Source organism: Glycine max, chromosome 6, assembly GCF_000004515.6.
Source record: "Glycine max cultivar Williams 82 chromosome 6, Glycine_max_v4.0, whole genome shotgun sequence".
Classification (NCBI taxonomy): Eukaryota; Viridiplantae; Streptophyta; class Magnoliopsida; order Fabales; family Fabaceae; genus Glycine; species Glycine max.
In genome coordinates this window covers 50,517,539-50,538,644 of record NC_038242.2, presented here as the reverse complement: position 1 = coordinate 50,538,644, position 21,106 = coordinate 50,517,539, and the positions used below count along the sequence as shown (strand labels likewise).

Below are 21,106 nucleotides of genomic sequence, written 5' to 3'. Positions count from 1 at the left end.
ATGTAATACATGTCCTTTATGTTAAGAACTAAGAAGGATGGGTGTGTAGGAGAGGAATACTCTGTTCATTGCTGAAAAAATTTTGAGGGTCAAATTTTGTCTTAATTTGTGCCAATCTTCTAAAGTTTCCCTTAAAGTATTTCTTGCCCCAAACACTAGCTTTTGAGTAGCTTGTGTTGTGATGCTTGTTTTTGCCTAAATCAAGATCCTTATAGTTGAAATAGGCAGCTCTTGGAGACTTTGAGACATACGGAGTCATGTATCTATAGACCCTTTTAGCCCAATGTAGATGTTTCTTGGATGCTTCATTGCTATTCACTTCCCACTTGACCAAGTATTGTATGTTGTACAAGTTTCCCTTCCTGTGGGGAAAAGGGATTTCAGATTCTGAAATTTCATTCATTCTACCACCATATGGTTCCATTAACAGCAAGGCTAACGTTTCTTCTTCTTGAAGCATTTTCCAAATTCCTTCTAAACCAGTTTTTGGTATTGGCTCTTTTACAAAGTCAGACTTGGCCTTGAAGGAGCTTTTATATGTGGTAGTTCTGTTGAGCAAGACTTCTGGAGAGTCCCCTTTGTTGTATCCAGAAAAGAACAAAACTGATTGAATCCAGCTCATTTCAGTGCAGTCTTCGGCCTGCAATCCCAATTCCGGGAAACTCGCATTCATCAGTGGGATCAACCTGTCTATTCCTCCAAGGAAGAGAGATTCAAAGGTTGCTTGGAATGTTTTTGATTTGTCACCACTATTTTGAGCAACTATTCTAATGAAAAGATCCTCATGCAATTCATGTGCTATGTGTTGCCACCTGTGAATGAGCTTGCTGGCTCCTTCCTCCAGTGTTCTATGAATGTTGAACCCTGTAAGAATAGGTGGAACTCTAACCAACCTGATTTTCCATGCAAGAATGACTCCAAAACTAGTAGCACTACCTCCTCTTATAGCCCAGAAAACATCTTCTCCCATTGATTTTCTATCATGAATCTTCCCATTTGCATCTATGAGGTAAGCATCAACAACATTGTCTGCTGCTAGGCCATGTTTCCTGAACATGGTACCAACCCCCCCTCCACTTATGTGTCCCCCTATCCCTACACTTGGACAGGTTCCTGCCGGGAATCCGTGCACTTTACTTGCTTTAGAAATTTTGTAGTAAAGTTCACCTATTGATGCCCCAGCCTGAACCCAAGTTGTTTCGTCATCAAGGTTAATTTCGATGGAACGTATGTTGATTAGGTCAACCATCACAAATGGGGCCTTACAAAGATATGATAACCCTTCATAATCATGGCCACCACTTCTGATTCTAATCTGCAGCCCAAGTTCTTTGCTGCATAGAATGGCTGCTTGAATTTCTGATTCATGGAAAGGTGTTAGAATGAGGAGAGGCTTCCTTGAAGAATTCAGCCATCTAGGATTTTGCTCCAATGATTCCAAGATTTGTGTATATAGTGAGGAGGATGATCTGAAGAGCATTTTCTCAATGGCTTCAGAATTGCCATCAACTCTGGTTATTAACATGCACTGTGTGAATTTCTTCTCAACCAAGGTAGAATCAACACATGAGATTGAAAGAAGCAGTGTCAGAAACACTGCAAGATAACCCATCTCCATGTTTTCTTCTCTACCCTTTAGTTGATTGAGTTTTGTTTCATATATAAGGAACACTTGCCCACTTGAAAAGAGGGAATATTCTAGTAGAGAACATGTTGAATCTGTTTTTTTCCTTGAGTTCAAAACATTCCAAAACAAATAAACAAGGGGTTGTGATATTTCCAAAGCAGAGATTGAAACGGTAATGTTTGATTTGCATTTGTACTTAGCAAGTTAGCATACCCAAGATCGGCAGCCGCATATAAAATATAGTTCTTGTTGAGCTACAGAATCCATATATGTTCAGCAATTATATTCTCCCTCACTTGTCATGTCAATTTTTCTAATATCTTGTTTGGTTAAGCTTAATTTTAGAAAATAATTACTCAATAAGCGCTTTAAAGACAAAAAAATAAAATAAATATAATTTATAAAGATTAAAAAAAATTATAAGGACAAAAAAAAATGCTAAATTGCAACCACTAAAAAGATATTTAAACCTATTTTATATTAAATTTTACTACTAACTTGCTTTTAAAATAAAACATCCAAATGTAAATCACTTCACATTGAAATCAATTTTAACTAAAACCATTTTCCTTTTTAAAACCATTTTTGCAAAGTTCCATCCCATCCCTTGTATAGATTTTCATTGAGAAAGTCCCAAACCCTGATTTGAATATAAGCTTGTTTCTTATAAAACAGGCAGGTGATCCAAAATACTTCAGTTATATCTAGCGTACCATATATCAGGGAAGCTATAACAGCAACAACAAAAAGTTAAAATGGATTATATATATATATATAATCAAATTACCACATATGATGAGATTGATTTCTATAATAATTATTTTAAAAAATTATATTTAAGATGATTTCTAATTTGTTCACAATATACAAATCTATATCTTGGCAGGTTATTAAAATTAAACTCAAGAAAAAAACTAACAATAACAATTGTCTTGCCAAGCCCAAATTACAAGGGGTTGTGCACAAAATGATATTAAAACAACGAGAGCGGATACATGCTCTCCCCCTACCCAGAGAAAGAAGGGTCAGTTTTATATAACAACGAAATTTTACATTCAAAGATCAGAAAAAAAAAAAAACTTAAACTTCTAAGATTGCACAAAATGAACCTAATTTTGCAGACCTACGTGGGTACAACCATCCCAGAATTTTGCGATAACTGTGACATGTAAAGCCAAAAGATCAAAACTAAAAACATAAACTGTATGAAAAGATAAAATGACATCTTACATACTCTTCTCTGCAGCACAAAAGACTCCTCAACTACTACACTATCACCACAATATTTTTCCAACTCTTCTGCTTTGTTCTTCAGCACTGAAGCCTTACTCTCTGCATCTACAAGCTTGTTGAGAACCTGCACTTGACTTTTGGACAGTTTCTCTTGTTCTTCCAATAATGTCTGATGGAAAACTGCCCCATCCTTCAAGTTCTGCATTACCTTTGAGATGGCTAGGCATTCAACCTCAGCTTCAATCCTTAGCCTAAAAAGGTCCTCAAGCTCCGACTCAACCACTTTACATTTTTCATCCGACGAATCTACGGTTCTAGCAGACTCTTCCCTAGAAATCTTAACACTACTCGAGGATGTTTCAAGTTCAGCAATCCTGGAGTCCCTCAGAGCAAGCACACCCTGTAAATCTTCCAACTTGCTTTCCAAAATATTTATATTTTGTGTCAGGCTCAATACCTGAGGATCTGAGGAACTTGAAGCAGTTTGTTTAATTTCTTCTGCACCAGACTGACCAGATTGGCTTGATTTATTAAGTCCAAGATCAATAGTAGTACCAGCAGACGCACTGCTACACTTGGCTGAGTCATCATCTAGTGAAACGGCTTCAATCCCAATCTCCCTGAATTTCTGGAGTTCTGCAAGAGTACATGTAGTTGGTCATTAGCAATGCCACATGCCATATTTGATTCTTCCGTTAAAGACCACTTTACGGAAAAGAAGGAACTTCAGCATACCAATAAAAAATAAATGGAAAAAGTTGTTTCTCAGTAGTATGCAAATAAACAATTTTATCATCAACAAACAAACACTAAATTGATTAAATAAAAGCTTAGAATATAGACTGTCATTAATCATTCCAGAAAACCATAAATTTAAAATTGAAAATATTAATAATTAAGTATCAAATAGCATAAGTTGTTCCAGTAAATAATAATCAAGGTAGGATAGGGAAGTAGAATTGTAAAAAGTAGCTTAAAAAGCCAATAACCTATCTCCCATCATTGTTTTCAGTTTCTGGCTCAGGTCATATATTAGCCAACTAATAGGAGCAACAAAAATTGGCGGGTCTAGGATTTATATAATCTCTTAATAAATGGTTTTTACTTAAGGGTAAAGGTACAAGTAATTTCTGTCATTAATGAAAAAATCAACTGTTGATATTCCAACATGTTAATGATTTGTAATACATGCACATATAATATTGATGGTTGATTTTCTCATCAATGACTGAGATTACTTTACCCTCTAAAGTGAGTTGGACACTTTAAAGGAGGCAGATCCTGAATAGATAACCAACAAACAATATTACAGTAACAAGATAAACAGGATACTTTTGGAATGAAAACAGAGAATAAAATATGTATGGTGGTCCTACTAAAACAAAGAACAAAGCTTTAATAGAAAATACAAGTAAACAGTGAAGCAGAAGTCAAGTTTTGGGTTCATATGGAAGAAAATAATATTACAATAACATTACAATATGCAGGCAAGCTTGCACAATCAAATTAATACAAAATATAAAAAAAAAGTCACCCGACAAGTTCATAGTTAGATTATATTTTCTAATTTCAGGTTCCATTCATTTAGCTATCTATAAGTTCTTGCATTTCTCAATATAGATGAAATCTAACCAACGAATCATTCAATAATCTTCACAAAGAGAAAATAAGATTCGGAATTCCATTAAAGAAACACACCAAATACATTAACTATGATAGGCTCAAAATGAAGATAATTAACCAAAAGACAGTCCACCCACCAGGGGAAAGGTCAAATGGGCATACTGACATTTAGTCAAGGCAATCCATGATATTAGCAATAAAAAAATTTAGCCTGCTGAACCACTTGATTTAATACAAGTATACAACCTATCCTCTACAAGACAACTTATAAGCAAAATCCAAAATGCAAAAATTACATCTATGATATATCTTAAAAACTTATAACATTTAACATAAGTTTTCCACAGGCTCATTTTATATTTTCCACCTATTTATCAACCAGCAAAGTGCTACATATGCAATAAGAGGACAACAGTTTTTAAATTTAAAATTATAGGATTATTTGATTTTAAAAAGGCTTACAAAGGAGGCTAGACTAGACCTGTAGACCATCAGAGTTTTAAGGTTATATAATAAAATAATAAAAAAAAATTTAAAAGGAGTTCAAAAGAACAAGAAATATAAGGAAACAGAATATTGATCATTCAGAGATTTAGTTCACAACATATTCAGACCCATTGGCTAAGCTAAATTAGGTAACACATTTAATATTAGTGAAATATTTATCAGAATGTCCAACATTATGCCAAAAACTTGCAACTGCTACTCAAATTTGAAAGATATTTTTGTTTTCCATCAAGAAACAAACTCCTTAATTCAATAAGACCCTCCAATGTTCTAGATTCAGGGGTGCTCAAGGCACCAAACAAACTGATTAAACAGAACCAAATCAATGGTTTCCTTTGGTTGAGTTTAGAAAAACAAAAAATCATAAGGTTTAAACAGTTATGGGGTTCCAATCAGACCAAAATATATTAGGTCAGTTCATGCATTGATATCTGCCATGCCGGCAGCTTTATTGACAGTTGAATTGAATCACACAACAGAATCCAATGGTCAAGAAACTGCTAATAAGGTAATATATTAACATACATTTTCCCAAGGATTATAAAACCAAGAAACATAACAATATCAGTTGCAAACAAGGTGCACAGAGAAGGATACACACAAAAATCAAACGTTCCGGAAAAATAGAAAGGACAAACCTTCTTGAAGTGCCTCCTGGACAGCCTGAAGGCAACTAACTGATTCAATTAAGGGATCTTCAATGGCTGAAGATGGGTTGTTCACACTTTTTTCTTCTGCAACATCCCAAGACAAATTTGTACCCAAATTCTCTTGTAAAAGATCTTCATCCTCAACAACATTTTCGTTGCCATAACCACCTTCAACTCCCTCAGTGAAATGCTCACTAGTGTGTGCTTCACCACTATTAACTCCATCGTAAACATTTGGCTTACCACTATGTTTTCCATTACTAGTAACCAAAAAAACACCTTGCTTGAAGTTGGAGCTTCTTGAATCAGATTCCAAACTAGAAAAAGAATTTTCCTTCTCAATTTTGACTGTTCCACCTCCTCCTGGTTTGTTACTGCCTTCAGTCCGTCCCTTTCCCTGTTGAACTCGTTGAGCTGAGTTTGCTAAATGCTTTGAATTCACATTCTTACTACGGCTTTTCGCTTGCCTCAACTTGGGCTCGCTAGCCGCTGTAGAAGACTTGCTACTCCGATCCTCGCTATTCTCAGAATCAGTCCCAACAACAAAACCAGATCCAAGTGCATATCTAGAATCCAAACTCGAACCGTGGATCACATTGCCATCTGAAAACACTACATTCCCAAACATATTCGAAGATCCATCGCTCTTCTCCTTAACATCGCGCAGAAAAGACTGGCTTTCACTCAAATTGGCATTGCCAGACAACCCCCTCTTCAAGACTTTACCGGAATCAACGCTCGAACTCGGATCCTTAACAACATTCCTCCTAATTCTCTTCCATTTCTTCAACCCAAACCCCTTTGTTGGTGTCCCTTTGGAATTCACACCTTCCCCACTACTACCCACTTCAACTTCACCAACCGTTCCCTTTTGATCCGAACCATTGACATCCGAATTTCCCTCCAAACCAAACCCAATTATCTCGTCATCATCATAAGAACCACCGTTTCCATTCCCATCATGATTCACTTCATTCTCTTCCACGGATTCGCTTCCCAAATCCATGATCAATTTCAACCCTTTTCGCTAAATCTGGACACAGAGATCAAAACCAACTTACAATTAATTGCGGTTGAAGCAACAACACAAATGAGATTTCACGAACTTCATAATCAAGACTCCAAAAAAATTAAATAAATTATTTTTGGGATAGAAACGGATGAATAAATAAATAAATATATAAGCAATCAAAAAATTGAATGAGAGAGACAGAAAGAGAAAGAAGAGAGGATCTATGATTTTGAGTAAATTACCTTCATAAACGAAGTCTTTGGATTGGACACGGAAACCCTAAAGATTGGGATTTTGATGGGATTTGCAGTTTTACAGGCGGAGAAGGGATCAACCGAAGGAGATGCAAATACTAACAATTATTTATTTATATATACAAATCATTACATTCATTTATTTATTATTTTCGTCCATTGTCTCTCATCCGTATATTCTTTACCTCTTAATAATATTTCGATATTATTTATTAATTAAAAAAATTATTATATAAGTTAAATTATCTTAGTTAATTATTTTTTAAATTCATTTTGAAAATATAAACCAGCACTGTCAGTATAAGATTTATATTATCAATAAATAAAACATGATAGTAATGGTTTTTAAGGAAATAATTATTAAAGTCCATAAACTTAAAATACAGATTAATTTATGTTTAAATTATAGTGAGAAAACAGTTTATACTGTTTTTTTTTTTTACAGACAGTCTATACTTTATACCGTTTCTACATATATTATTTATTATCTTTTCAAATAAATTATACCCAGTATTAAATATATTGATTAAATTTCCTATAATTAGTAGAAGTGAATTTCCCGAAAAAAATTTAACTTTTACAGACAATAAATTACGCTTTAACTTCTTTCTCATAACATAACATATCTCTATAAAATATGTCTGTAAACAATAAAAAAATTCATTAGTATTTTTTAATTAATTAGTTAATACTAGTTAATTTGATGAAAAGTTGAAACAGCGACAATGGGTAGCGTGGGCCACATGGAGATGTTGGCCCACTGTCGCATCATATCATGGGAGCAGTGTACCTGGATCACAGGTTCGTGAGTGGTACATAATTTTAAAAAATAAATATACTGAAAAATAATAAATATTGGTTTTAATTAATATGCACTTTTAATCTATTTTTTTACTCTCTTTACAAAAAATGTAAATTTTTTGAACAGAGTAAAATTATAATTTTAAACTATCAAATCATCCAGAAATAAATTTTAATATATTATAGAGTAAACAAATTAATCATATGATAATTTATAATTAATTAAATGATAGTACATAAAATATATATTAAACTAACCATTTTTCTCACTTTGTCTTTTTGAGTAGAATCTCTATACGGTACATCTTCAATTTTTTGACATTTTTTCTTCACCAGTCGTGGCCATCTGACTTTAAATTTGAACTCTAACTAGCTTTTTTCTTGAAATCCTTGTTACTCAAGCATGTAACTTAGATCAACTCTAAGCTTCAAATAACATTAGCTTTCAAAAAATCGGAATTCAACTAAATTCCAAATGATGCTTCTAACTCTGAAAATTTCTATGTTTGACACTAAGGATAAAGTTATATACTAATAATGATAATATGTGTTTCTTTTATCTCCAACAAGTTATCCAAATAAATAATTCCTTTTGTTTGGAAGGAAGATTGATAGATACAAAATGTTAACAAATAATACCATGTCATAAGAAAAAAGAGATGGATTACAATAATCAACATTTTTTTTCAAGTGTTTTTCTTAGAATAATGATATTCATCATATTCACTCTCTGGATACAATAATTTTTATCTCATTTTTACTCTCTTTAATGTTCTCTATCTCTTTTACCACATAACATATTATATCTATAATTTTTTTTCTTTATTATTTTTATTTCTCTCTATCCCTATCTTTCATCCACCATTGACCCTAATTCATTCCAAAATGAAATGAATATAACATTTATTCTTATCTCCCATCCACCATTAGACCCTAATTCATTCCAAATGAAATGAATGTAACATTTATTCTTTGGATTAAGAATAATGATATTCATCCCACACACTCTTGCTACTCATTTTCACATCACATTTCATATCTTAATAATTCCTTACATCACATCCCTTACTTGCCTACAATAAGTAGTTATTGTACGAAATGCTAAGATGCAACGCGTTGTTATATTACTGTTTAATAGTTAATTGAAAACAATAGTACCGTAAGATTTGATAGAAAACATGGTGCTGTGTTATTGTGGACAGTTTTCATCATTTTTTTATTGAAAAATTCATACTATTCAATAACAAAAATCATGTTATTTAATGAGGCCTTAATAGATTACATAAAATCTTAGCAATCATACAAAAAACATCGATAAATCTCTAGAACCTAGCATGCCCTAGAAGACATATAATTCAAATTTCTGTTGTAGGTGGGGGCAATCTGGAAATTATGCCTATCTTCCTTTACCAACCTCTAATCCTAATGCAACACCTTCCCTTGTAAAAATAACATCCATCACTAGTAAAATTATATTTTGTCCATTTCAAGACATGAAAACTGTCCTTAATGCTAAAATAAAGTGCCACAGGAAGTGACAAATGAAAATTCTTCATTTTCCCTAGAACAAGAAAATTTCTGGTGTTCATTTACAATAAATCTAGCATTACAATCATTTATTGAAGTTCACAAATCACAATCAATCTACTGGTAGGGTAATTTTACAGAGTTTTGAGTTCTCGAAGGTTGAACCTTTTTGTTAAAATTATTTTTTAATTAACTTCATGATTGAACCGTTATCCAAAAACTTAGTAGAAATCTCCTAATTGTATGATGAGAAAGGTTAACCTCTTGAGTGAGAACTGCACACCACCAATAAAATTTACCCTACATGAGATATTAACTTATCAATCAGTATTAGATTACAAAAGTAGAAGTACCATGCAGTGATATTAAGTGATTCAGCCACCACTTATTGGAGGAATTATGGCCAACTCATCAGTGTCTTTAACAATGGTTGACTCAGTTGTATACTCCTCATTCAGAGCCAAAACCATGCAGCCTCTTATTTCTTCCAAACTTGGAAACTTGACAAAAAGCTTTTTCAAACAATCATGAGTAGTACTTCCAGATGACACCTCCAGTGGCAACTCACTCAGGCCAGTGAGATCACGGGCTCTGGCGAAAAACAATACTTTTATCTTCACCAGAGAACTTTCTTTCTTTTTGTGAGTGTCATCTCCATCCAAAAGCTTAATATCTCCTTCCATTCCCTTTCCTGCATACAATAAGTAGTTAGAGACAAACTAGTACACACAAGAAAACTGCAGAAAATTCAATATGACAACATAAACCAGTGTTTACAGTTTATTTTATCCACTGTAAAACCAATAAGTGGAAACAATTCTGTCAAAAAACCATCTCTGGCTGCTAAAATTATTAAAATGAAAAGATCCCAATCATCTAACTGACAAAATCTCTCTCTCTCTCTGTATGTATATATATATATATATATATATACAGTGAACATGAGAACATGCTTCTGGAAGTAAAAGTCATTAGTAAGTGTCACAATAGTTTGAGAAGGGGAAGGGGGGATTCAGAAGCTGCCACTAATTTTTATTTGAATTGGGAAAACCAGAAAATATTTAAAAAGAACATTTTAGTCAATAACGAGTCTTGTCTGTAAAACAATATTAAATTTAGTGTTCTAAGTATAGGGAAAGATAGAAAGTTATGGGCTAAAATGGTTATAGGTAAAGAGGCAATTGATGGACTAATGTAGTACAATGAGTTCAATCTAGAGGCTAATGATGGAATGATGGTAACTAGTACTGCATAGTGAAATCTGCTGCTGATAGGTGTGTTCCCGGTGCAATTTGATTCAGTTTTTGGCTAAAAAGTCATCCAAACCAAACATAAAAATTATGTTATTCGGTTTGGTTCAGTTTGAATGTAATATTTAATCTGAACCAAACCAAACCAATCTTTTGTGGTTTGGTTTGGATCAGTTTTTACTTGACACATCCTCACTGCTTATTTTACTAGTTAAGAGTAGGACCACAGAACAGTAACATAAACAGGGATGAAGAAGCAAAGTGATAAGGAAGAAGAAACCAAAGTGAACATTTCAAATGTAGATGCAATTAGGATATACACAACCGCCTAAACAACATAAAGTATATATTATACGAGTGACAGAATGAAACGATGATCAACCCTTGCAATCAGTTGTTGGATTAAAAAAGTTAAATAATATTCCATGAATCGCATTACCCTCAATTGAAAGTCACCATAGAAAGATCACAGCAGAGCAGAATATGATAGGAGCTCCTTACTCTCAATTTAAAATTATTGGTACAACCACAAGCATATTCCTACAATATTACAAAACACATAAACCCAATAATCCATTTACAAAAGCTAATCAAACTGGTATCACATCTCTAGAAATTATAGAAAGTATGGTGAGAGTGAGGAGGTCAACTTATTGAACTTGTCTCTCAATTTGGGATTGGATGTTGGTGCTGATTCTGAGATTGAAAGCGGTCGGATTTGTAGCTTTGAAGAGCAAGAATTAGAAGTATTCAAGAGAGTCAAGAGGGAACTGTTTGTTGAGACTCCTTACTTGCTGATAATTGACAAATGACAACAATAACCATTCCCTCCTTTTTTTTCTTTTTCTTACAAAAAAGGGGCCAATCCATTTATCAAACATCTTGCAAGCAGATACAAGTCACAACAACTACAAGTACCTTAACCTTACTCCTACAACAGTTAATTAGATAAAGATTTTCACAAATATAACCGTTTCCCAATTTTCTCCTCAGACAGTTGAATCATACAGCAACACAAAATAGACAATAAATTCATAAATAAATCAGCCACAAGATAATTCAATTCAATTCAATATGCAAGAGCACAATTATCATGCTCCAGCAAAGCACTCCCCAAAAATGAACCATTTAAACGAAACCCATTAACTAAAGTTGAGGTTTTTCATATGATATCCACATGCAATTGGTTGTGTAAAATTCAATTTGCTTAATGATTTAAACATGAGACATAATATGGGCTTTTGTGGAAAATTGAGAGAGGAAATTGAGACTTACAGAATTGCGATGTGTTGACGGTGTAAGAAATGGAAATGGTTCATTCATTTATTCTCACACACACGTGTATATATATATATATACATTGTACCCAATCCATATGTCAGCAAAAAGACAATACTATTGTTTTGTCTGTTATTTAAATGCCAGCGCGAGAAATGCTTAATATTATTTTGTATTTAACGTAAAAATTAGTGAAAATTACTCCAAAAAAAATTAAATGTGTGAAAAATTCTGTCAAATCAATTTTAAATTCAAAGTGAATTTTTCAAACACGTGAAACCAAAACGTACTGTTGAGAATGTGATGTAAAATGGCGTAGGATTGTTTTAGATTAATTAGTGGTTCTGAGATGGTAGGATTAGTTTTGTTGAATACTAAGACGAGTTATTATTATTTTTCTCACAGTAATGTTATATTATTTGTTTCAATAAGATTGTTTTTGACACAAGATTGTAATCATATATTTTTGTTTATCTTTGGTTCGGGAAAGAGGAAGAAGAAACAAATAGGTGAGAAAATAAAAAGAAAAAAAATAACAAATAGGATGGAAATAAAAATCATTTGATTGTAGAAAAATAGTAAAGTAATATAATATAAATTAAATTTTTGAGATTATTTAGTTTAAAGAAATAAATAAATATCATTATTATTATATATTTTATTATTATTTATTTTTATTATTGTTAATTATTAGTATATAACAAATCAGGAAGGGACAACCTCCATAATCGATAATGGGAGGCACCATAATCAACGACGGGGGCATTTAAGAAAATAATCGTTGTGTGCAACATAAACAATTATGTTGTAATATGCCAGTAGAGTAACATTATTATTTTTAGAAAAAACGTTAATTGAATTGACCTTACTAAGAATAAATTAAAATTAGTAAATGAAATTAATATTATATTTTTAATAATTAAAAATATTTAAAAAATAATCTTAAAAAGATCAGTTAATTTTATTTTTGGTTATATTGTGTTGCCATTTAAGTGTTTCTGTAATTTTTATCATCAGTATTATCATTGAAAAAAGAGATTTACTGGAGGTTAATCAGATTCTTCTATAAAAATTAATCATTAATAAAAGTGATAATAATAAAAGTGATAAGTATTTCATATTTATAACATAATAAAAAAATAACTTATCCGAAAATATATAATTATATTTTTATTATTTTAAAAATATATTTAATAAATTATAATTTTATTTACAGAATAATAAAATATAAATATACATATTGATTTTTTGTGTGTGGAACTTTTTTATTATTTAAAAAGTTGATGTCTATGCAGTCAAGAAAAAATTCTTATTTCTCAAAAAGAAAAAAGTTGATGTCTATCCTTCTCCTAGACCTCTCTAACAGGGGAGAGGATACGTGTTCATGCTGAAGTTATATAGATTTATAATATTGGTACACTTTCTAGCATCAATTGAATAAGATTTTTTAATACTTGATCTTTATATAAGAAATAAATAGATGTGATTTTTTAATTATAAAAATATGAATCCAGTTTTAAATGTATTAATTGTTTAATTTTTTATATATTTAATTTATTATGAAATTTATTAATGAAACATTTACTCTGTATTTACTGAGTTATTAATAATATAGGTTAAAGATGTTTCTGGTACGTTTAATTTGATTTTTAGATAAAATTCATTTAAACTAAACATAATATAAAAATGCGGTATATTTAAGTGTAATTTAAATATAACATCAAATCTAAATTAAATCATTTTTTTAAAAGTGAGCTCAAATTCATATTTAAAAGTAAAATTTACTCATATTAACTTGATATTAACTAAATATAACATCTAGTTTTCATAACATCTACTTTTCATATTAACTTGATATTAACTAAATATACATAATTATTATACTATATTATTTTAAAAGTAAAATTTATTTTTTTATTAAATTTTCTTTAAGATATTTTTACTTTTTTTACTCATTTAACATATTAAAAGGTTCATGTGCGGTTATGATTAAAATATTTTTTCCTTAAATATTCTTTCAATTTTTTATTTTATTTTCAAGAGCTTTATTAGTTAATTATATTTATTTTAATGAAAATATTAAATTTTATAAACAGATATATTTTGAATATGTGTCACAACTGTTATCCGAAAAAAAAATGTGTCACAATGGGAATAATACGTGCGAATGTACGGATACTAACTGGTTGATTTTTTTAATTTTTATTACTGTGTGCTTCAGGTTGACCAGTCGTTGGTCCAATTTCCAATACCAATTGTTTAAATTGGTGTCAGATGATTACGCAGATAGATACCCTTCCCAACTAGTATTATTATATGAAGTACCATCATAATAATTTTCTGTCACTTCAAAAGAAAAAACTTATTAGTAGTGTAAGTTTTGATCCATAGGGCAGGAGGCACCCCACCCAAATCCATTTTTTTGTGGGAGATAATGAAATTGTTTTTAGGTAAACTACCATTTTGTACCAAAATTGTAATCTCCTGAAACTGAAAGTACGAAAATATTACCATTTTTGTTAAAATTAATATTTTTACCAACATGACACATTGTTTGTCTATATGGAAATTGAGAGTGCACACATGATAATTTGATACATAGGTAACAATTGATGATACCCACATAATAGTTAGATCAAAGACCAAAATGATAATAACAAGATAATCATCTATTATTCGAGTATTACACAACATAACCAAATATCACGGTTGTCTCATATTATTATATGTCATTCACATATGCAGCATCATCAATTATCATGTAAACAAATAGAATGTCTCATAGGCACAAATATTTATTTTAATGAGAGTTTTTAATAGCATAACTAAAATGATAGATAAATTATATTTTTAGGAACTTAAAAGATATTTTCATACTTTTAAGGCCTAAATAACTGTGAAGTACATAATAAAGTGACATTTTTCCTTATTAATTTTTTCCTACTGTTAGTATTTTGATAACTTGTGAAGCATTGGTATATTGTTGAAATTGATTTGGCGGCAACTAAATTCATGCATTCACGTGATTATCAAATCGAAATCATTGAATAAGGGATACATAGCTCAAATGTCAAAATAAATCTGAGTTTTTTTAATTTTCATATAACAGTTAACTGACTACATAAACACATAAAATAATTGAAAAATATTCCTGAATTGTACAACAATTTGTTACACGAAATCACACAAATAAGACCATGGGTTATTCACTTATTCAACTTCCACTCCAATCAAATAATTATTAGTTACTTGACTGGTGAAACCATTAATTCTTATTTTTGTGTCAATTTTTTCTTACTAACAAATAGCCTCATTGAAATTATTACTGTAATAAATCTAGATCCATTCTCAGAATACCAAACTTCTTAAAGTATGATTAATAACTATCTAATGACATTCATATGGGAAAAGGCAGTGAAGTAAAATCATACCAAGTTCTCACTCAATTATGATAAATAAATCTGTCTTGGGGTAAAACTCTGATCAATCTTTGGTCTTTGTGCTATTGACAACTTTAACTGCAAGAATTTTCATTTACAGCAGGTGAGAGCCTGAGAGCATACAGGGCCAAACAAATAAGACAAAACGAAAATTGCACTACGGTGTATTAAACTATTTAGTATTGAAATACTACACCATACTTGCTTTTCTTTTTCTTTGTTTTGGTAGTGGCACCAAACTTGTTTTTAAGTGCTTATTTAATTATTACTTGTCCATTTGTTTTGGCAGAGAAATCAATACTATATTTTCAATTCAAACTTGGGAGAATCAACCCCACGTTAGATACCCTGCAGAACTACATGATGGAGAGAGAAAAGGTACCACTGGACTTAGACAAGGGTCATTTCTTTTCCCTCCATTTCAAAGGTTAACCCTGGAGTTGAAGTTGAAGCAGACATAGAGAAGAAAATGGCCTTTACATTTTTGTTTTTTCAGCCAAAAATAGTGGAAAAATAAGGTAACTTCAAAGGTTTCAGACTTTCAGAACAGAAGTTAGCATCACTATCACCAAATAAGGTTGGCTTAGTGATGTGAGAGTCACTTCTGATTTCTAAGACTAACATTTTTTCTTTGCTGTTTCCTTTTCAACTACAGTATAGTAGCATGGCCAAAACTGGAAGCTGAAACTCATCTCCAAGTTTTCACATTCATCAAGCACACAGTTTTGATGCTTCACAACTCACACACCACATCAATCAGTTTTGAAGTACAGCACACAGCTTCAGATACTAAAAGCCAAGTGATGAATCTGTGCACCACATGCAGAGCTCTTGTGTCTTAGCCTTTTACCATTGGATTGCATTTATGTTTCCAGGACCAAGCAAATGCTGTAGGGTCATAGTCAGAGCCACACAGATACATTATTCAGGTCTCCTGTATCCTAGCAACAAATAATGGTTTTTTTTTTAAGACCTACCTATGTCCCACATAAACAATAGAGGAGCCATTACTAATTATTAAGAAAGAAATATTGTAGAGTGTAGAGCAATATACTATGTGTGTACATCTATAGTGAGATCTATCATCCTATCCTAAAGGCCACTAGCACTGCACTTGTTAGCCATCTTTGAAGAGTTTCTTATTCATGGACAGTGAAAGAGAGGACAACAACCACCGAGGCACCAATGCAACACACACTGCAATCTCTAGCACACTTAAAATTAAGATTGCAAGCAGCAACAAACAAGGTGAGGGGAGTTTAGACAACTCAAACTTACCTTCACCAAACATAAACAATACCACAGAATCATCTCCTTATGGCTCTCCTCTTGTGTCCCCACCTTCTTCAGCATTTGTTTCAGCATTGCAGTCTCCATATATATCTCCAAGGGCCATAATCCCAGACCCACCTAATGGTTCTTCTCCTTTGGAAAACCAACCATCACTACCAACAACAACAACAACAACAACAACCACTTCCACCCCAGAAGATGTGCCTAGCAGTTCCTATACCCCCCCTTCTGATCAATATGAGTTCTCTGATGACACTGCTGACACAAGGCTCAAATATGTGACATGTGTTCCTGAAGCAGCTCCTGAACGCATCTCATTCTCATTTCAAGTCCCCAGAATTTCTTTTGCAAAAGGTGCTATCTCACCTGCTTCCAATGCTAAACTAAGAAGCTGTGATGTTTACATTGGATTCCATGGCCAGAACCCCAACTTGGTGCGCTTCTGCAAGTGGCTTAAGTCTGAGCTTGAGCTTCAAGGGATTGATTGCATGCTTGCTGATAGAGGAAAGTACTCAGACAGTCAGAGCCATGAGATTGCTGATAGAGTCATTTGCTCGGTGGCATTTGGAGTGGTGGTTGTTACAAGTTCCAGCTTCCTCAACCATTATACCATGGAGGAGGTGAGATTCTTTGCTCAAAAAAAGAACTTGATCCCTCTCTTGTTTGATACAGGAACTTCTGAGATTATGTCTCTTCTTAACTGCAACTCTATTGACAAAGAATGTAAAGAGGCAATTGATGGACTAATGAAGTGCAATGAGTTGAATCTAGAGGCCAATGATGGTAACTGGCGAAGCTGCATAGCGAAAGCTGCTGGCATCTTAAGAGCAAGACTTGGTAGGAAGAATACTGAGCAGAAGGATAATATGCAAGGATTTGAGAGTTTACCTTTCCCAAGGAACACATATTTTGTAGGAAGAGAGAAGGAGATCATGGAGATTGAAGGCCTTTTTTTCGGTCGAGGGAATTGCATGGAACAAGTCCAAGATCATTGTAGGGCATTCACCAAAGGAGAAGCTAGTGGAAGTGGACAATCTGAAGGCCTTGCAGATGAGGAAAGTGAGCCAGTAATAGGTAGGTGTGGAAGGTATATTAGTCTAGAGATGGGGAGGTGCAAAGAGCCAACTTTAGAGGCTTGGGTTGAACCAACCATAGGAAACAATTCTGTGAAGAGGTTGAAGAATAAGAAGGCAAAGAGTGGAAACTGCAAGAGCTTGTGTAGCAGTGTGATTTGCATTAATGGAGTTTCTGGGATTGGAAAGTCTGAGCTGGCACTAGAATTTGCTCATAGATATCACCAGAAGTACAAAATGGTCTTGTGGGTTGGTGGTGAAGCCAGGTATCTTAGGCAGAACTTATTGAATTTGTCTCTCAATTTGGGATTGGATGTTGGTGCTGATTCTGAGATTGAAAGAGGTCGGATTCGTAGCTTTGAGGAGCAAGAATTTGAAGCATTCAAGAGAGTCAAGAGGGAACTGTTTGGTGAGACTCCTTACTTGCTGATAATTGATAATCTTGAGACAGAAGTGGAATGGTGGGAAGGGAAAGATCTATATGACTTGATACCAAGAAACACAGGAGGGACACATGTGATTGTTACTACTAGGTTGTCCAAAGTAATGAGCTATGATACTATTCAGCTTCTTCCTTTGCCATTATCTGATGCAATGATTCTGATGATAGGAAGAAAAATGAAAGATTATCCAGCAGATGAGATAGACATCCTTGAAAAATTCAATGAGAAACTTGGAAGGTTGAGCTTTGGCTTGTGGATGATTGGTTCATTACTGTCTGAACTTGCAATAGGCCCTTCTTCTCTCTTTGAGGCCATAAACCAGGTGTCACTCATTGAAGATTCAAACTCTTGCTATATGAGCATTGCAGAAGGGCAATGGTGCAAGAGCAACCCTTTTCTCATGAAGACCCTCCTCTTTTGTTTGGAGACTTTGGAAAAAACAAAAGGTAAAGGGAACATCTTGGCCATAAGAATGCTGCTTGTGAGTGGCTGGTTTTCCCCTGCTCCCATTTCAGCCAGTTTATTAGCCAATGCAGCAAAGAGTATTCCTATGGTTGAAAACCGTCTCAAGAAGTGGACCAAATCTCTGAGCCTAACACCTAGTTGTTTATCATCGCGGTCGTGGAAAAACGAAGAAGATTCAGCAATGCTTCTTGTGAAAATGGGACTGGCCAGATGGGCTAATCAACATGATGGATGCTGGCTTAATTTCCACCCCATAACGCAAGCATTCGCCAAAAGAAAAGGCAGTTTGCAGTATGCCAAAGCCGCAATTCAAGGAGTGAGAAAAATGGGCAGCCATGTGAACTCAGATCACTTATGGACCTCAGCTTTCCTTGTGTTTGGGTTCAAATCTGAGCCTCCACTTGTGCAGCTGAAGGCAATTGACATGGTTTTGTACATCAAGAGAACAGCTCTCCCCTTAGCAATTCAAGCCTTCACCACTTTCTCAAGATGCAATTCATCCTTGGAGCTCCTAAGGGTGTGCACCAATGCACTGGAGGAAGTTGAGAAGTCCTTTGTCTCTCAAATCCAAGATTGGTCCTCACATAATTCAATCTGTTGGAAAAGGAGGCTGCAAAGAGGCCAAAAAGTGGATGAATATGTGTGGCAGGATGTGACCTTGTTGAAGGCAACACTGCTGGAGACAAGAGCGAAGTTGCTAGCAAGAGGGGGCCATCTAGACAGTGCCAAGGAACTGTGCAGAACATGCATCAGTATCAGAACTGTGATGCTTGGCCACAACCATGCACAGACCTTGGCAGCTCAAGAGACATTGACAAGGTTGGTGAGAATGAGGAGTAAGATATGAGTATGTGTTTTTTGTCTTCTACTTTACTGTTAAAACTTCATACAAAACAACACATGTAATGAAAGGTGTGTAAATGTTACTATGGCAAAATAAGCATTACTGTGTATGAATGTACTACTAATGTTCCTTGTCTGCCTCAACAAAAAAAGTATTACTGTCGCAATAATGTTGTTCTTGTTAGAGGCATTTACTGTAATGTTGGAGAATATGATAGTGCCAATGGAAAATCTAGTAGTTACCTTAATATGTTGCTGCTCTTTGATTGAATTTACATTACTCTACTGCATATAATAGATCAATAAAAATTTCATTAGTGGAATTCAGCTGAGGTTTTCTACAACAACTTTTGAATTACTCAACGGTTGAGGAATTTAAATGAATACCTTGAAGACAAGTGGTGAACAAAAATTGTTTTCAACTGGAAGCAAACCCACATGCTATGCTGGTAGATAAAGAAAATTGTTTCAGATTTTATTTAATTAGAACTACATTTTTCTTATGTGTTGATTTTCAAAGTTAAGAATAATACAATTAATTACATAATTCTTAGTTTCTGAGATCTTTTTTCCCCTTAAAGAGGCACTTAAAAAAAACAATGAGCTGTTAGATTCAGCAAAACTGGAAATTTGAAGCATCAAATTGGTAATTCGAAAAAAATGAACAAAGCAGAACAGACCAACTTGATAAACTATTGAGATCAAATGAAATCATGATGACTAAATTATTAGAATCCAATGAGTAAATGCATTAAAAAAATCCAATGAGTAAATAAGACAATTTATGGGAATCAGATAAGGATGATTGACTACAACATTAAAATGACAAAAAAGATAATTATGAATCCTAATCAAAACAAATAGAAAATACAAAACTGTATGTATTTTCACAAAAGAAAGTATTGATGAGTTGGTATTCATGTTCCCCCTTTACAATTACAATCACTTATCAGTTTTAGGAAATTTTTTTAGGGCTAAGGATATGTTTGGATAAAATTTTTATATACTTATAGGAAAAAAAATAAGAAGGAAAAAAAATGAAATGAGCTTTTCCATAAAATAAAATAAACATATTATAAGCTAATTGGCATAATAATTTTTATGTTAGTTTCTCTAAAAAGATTTTTTTTAATTTATACATAAGTTAATTTTAACTTATGAAAAAGTTTATTTCATTTTTTTATGTTCTTCTTTTAAAAAAAATTTATAAAGAAGTTTATTTAAATATGTCTTAAATATCATTATTGAAACTGTTTTAATTAACGGCAACTTGGGAAGTGTTGGAAGCAAAAGCCAAAACTCAATTTGTAGGGGTTGAGCGAAATAAATGTTCTTAGATATAGGGCTCCTTTACCTAAAAAAAGAAAAGAAAAAAGAAGATAGGATTCCTCGTATATACTTGTAAAGACTCTAGACCTTACCATAGTCGAAGTAAAATTATGATGTTATACTAAGATAGTAATATTGCTCCTCTTATGTTTTGTGTTAAAAAAAATCAACTCATTCTAAACTCTTATAAATACATCATATAGTAGTAGATAAATATTTATTAAGGTTAAATATGATTTTATTCCTCTAAATATTAACTTATTGGTTTTAGTTTTCCTAGAAATAATTTTAATGTATTTGGTCCCTAAATTTTTTTAAAATGCATCTTTTAAGTATTTTATTTAACTATTAATTTTTCTAGTTAAAAGTTTACCGTAGTAACTGTTTCAACTTTAGCATTATTTAACTTCATTTATTTTTTAGTTAAAAGTTTAATTAACATTTTTATTTCCAGCATT

At 32.8% G+C, this 21,106-nt stretch overlaps 4 protein-coding genes across 6 annotated transcripts; 1 reads left to right on the top strand and 3 right to left on the bottom strand.

Annotated features, from left to right (window-relative positions):
• Positions 1-1,902, bottom strand: LOC100782292 (berberine bridge enzyme-like 22). Its single transcript, XM_003526339.5, has one exon. It carries the CDS (start codon positions 1,616-1,618, stop codon positions 29-31), a length of 1,590 nt encoding a protein of 529 aa, XP_003526387.3. The 5' UTR covers positions 1,619-1,902; the 3' UTR covers positions 1-28.
• Positions 1,903-2,642: 740 nt separating this feature from the next.
• LOC100781757 (WPP domain-interacting protein 2) lies at positions 2,643-7,067 on the bottom strand. Its single transcript, XM_003526338.4, has 3 exons — positions 6,895-7,067; positions 5,629-6,673; positions 2,643-3,496 (listed from the first exon to the last, which is right to left on the bottom strand). Exons 2-3 carry the CDS (start codon positions 6,644-6,646, stop codon positions 2,751-2,753), a joined length of 1,764 nt encoding a protein of 587 aa, XP_003526386.2. The 5' UTR covers positions 6,647-6,673; positions 6,895-7,067; the 3' UTR covers positions 2,643-2,750.
• A 2,175-nt stretch (positions 7,068-9,242) lies between these two features.
• On the bottom strand, positions 9,243-11,811 carry LOC100527353 (uncharacterized). 3 transcript variants are annotated; one of them, XM_006580896.4, is made up of 3 exons: positions 11,760-11,809; positions 10,924-11,024; positions 9,243-9,925 (listed from the first exon to the last, which is right to left on the bottom strand). In XM_006580896.4, exon 3 carries the CDS (start codon positions 9,915-9,917, stop codon positions 9,609-9,611), a length of 309 nt encoding a protein of 102 aa, XP_006580959.1. In that variant the 5' UTR covers positions 9,918-9,925; positions 10,924-11,024; positions 11,760-11,809; the 3' UTR covers positions 9,243-9,608. The 3 variants fall into 3 exon arrangements, with proteins under 3 accessions (XP_006580959.1, XP_006580958.1, NP_001238656.1); XM_006580895.3 differs by lacking the exon at positions 11,760-11,809 and adding an exon at positions 11,135-11,735; NM_001251727.2 differs by lacking the exon at positions 10,924-11,024 and having other exon boundaries at positions 11,760-11,811.
• A 3,650-nt stretch (positions 11,812-15,461) lies between these two features.
• LOC100781208 (uncharacterized) lies at positions 15,462-19,567 on the top strand. Its single transcript, XM_003526337.5, has 2 exons — positions 15,462-15,720; positions 15,858-19,567. Exon 2 carries the CDS (start codon positions 16,348-16,350, stop codon positions 19,321-19,323), a length of 2,976 nt encoding a protein of 991 aa, XP_003526385.1. The 5' UTR covers positions 15,462-15,720; positions 15,858-16,347; the 3' UTR covers positions 19,324-19,567.
• Positions 19,568-21,106: the final 1,539 nt, after the last annotated feature.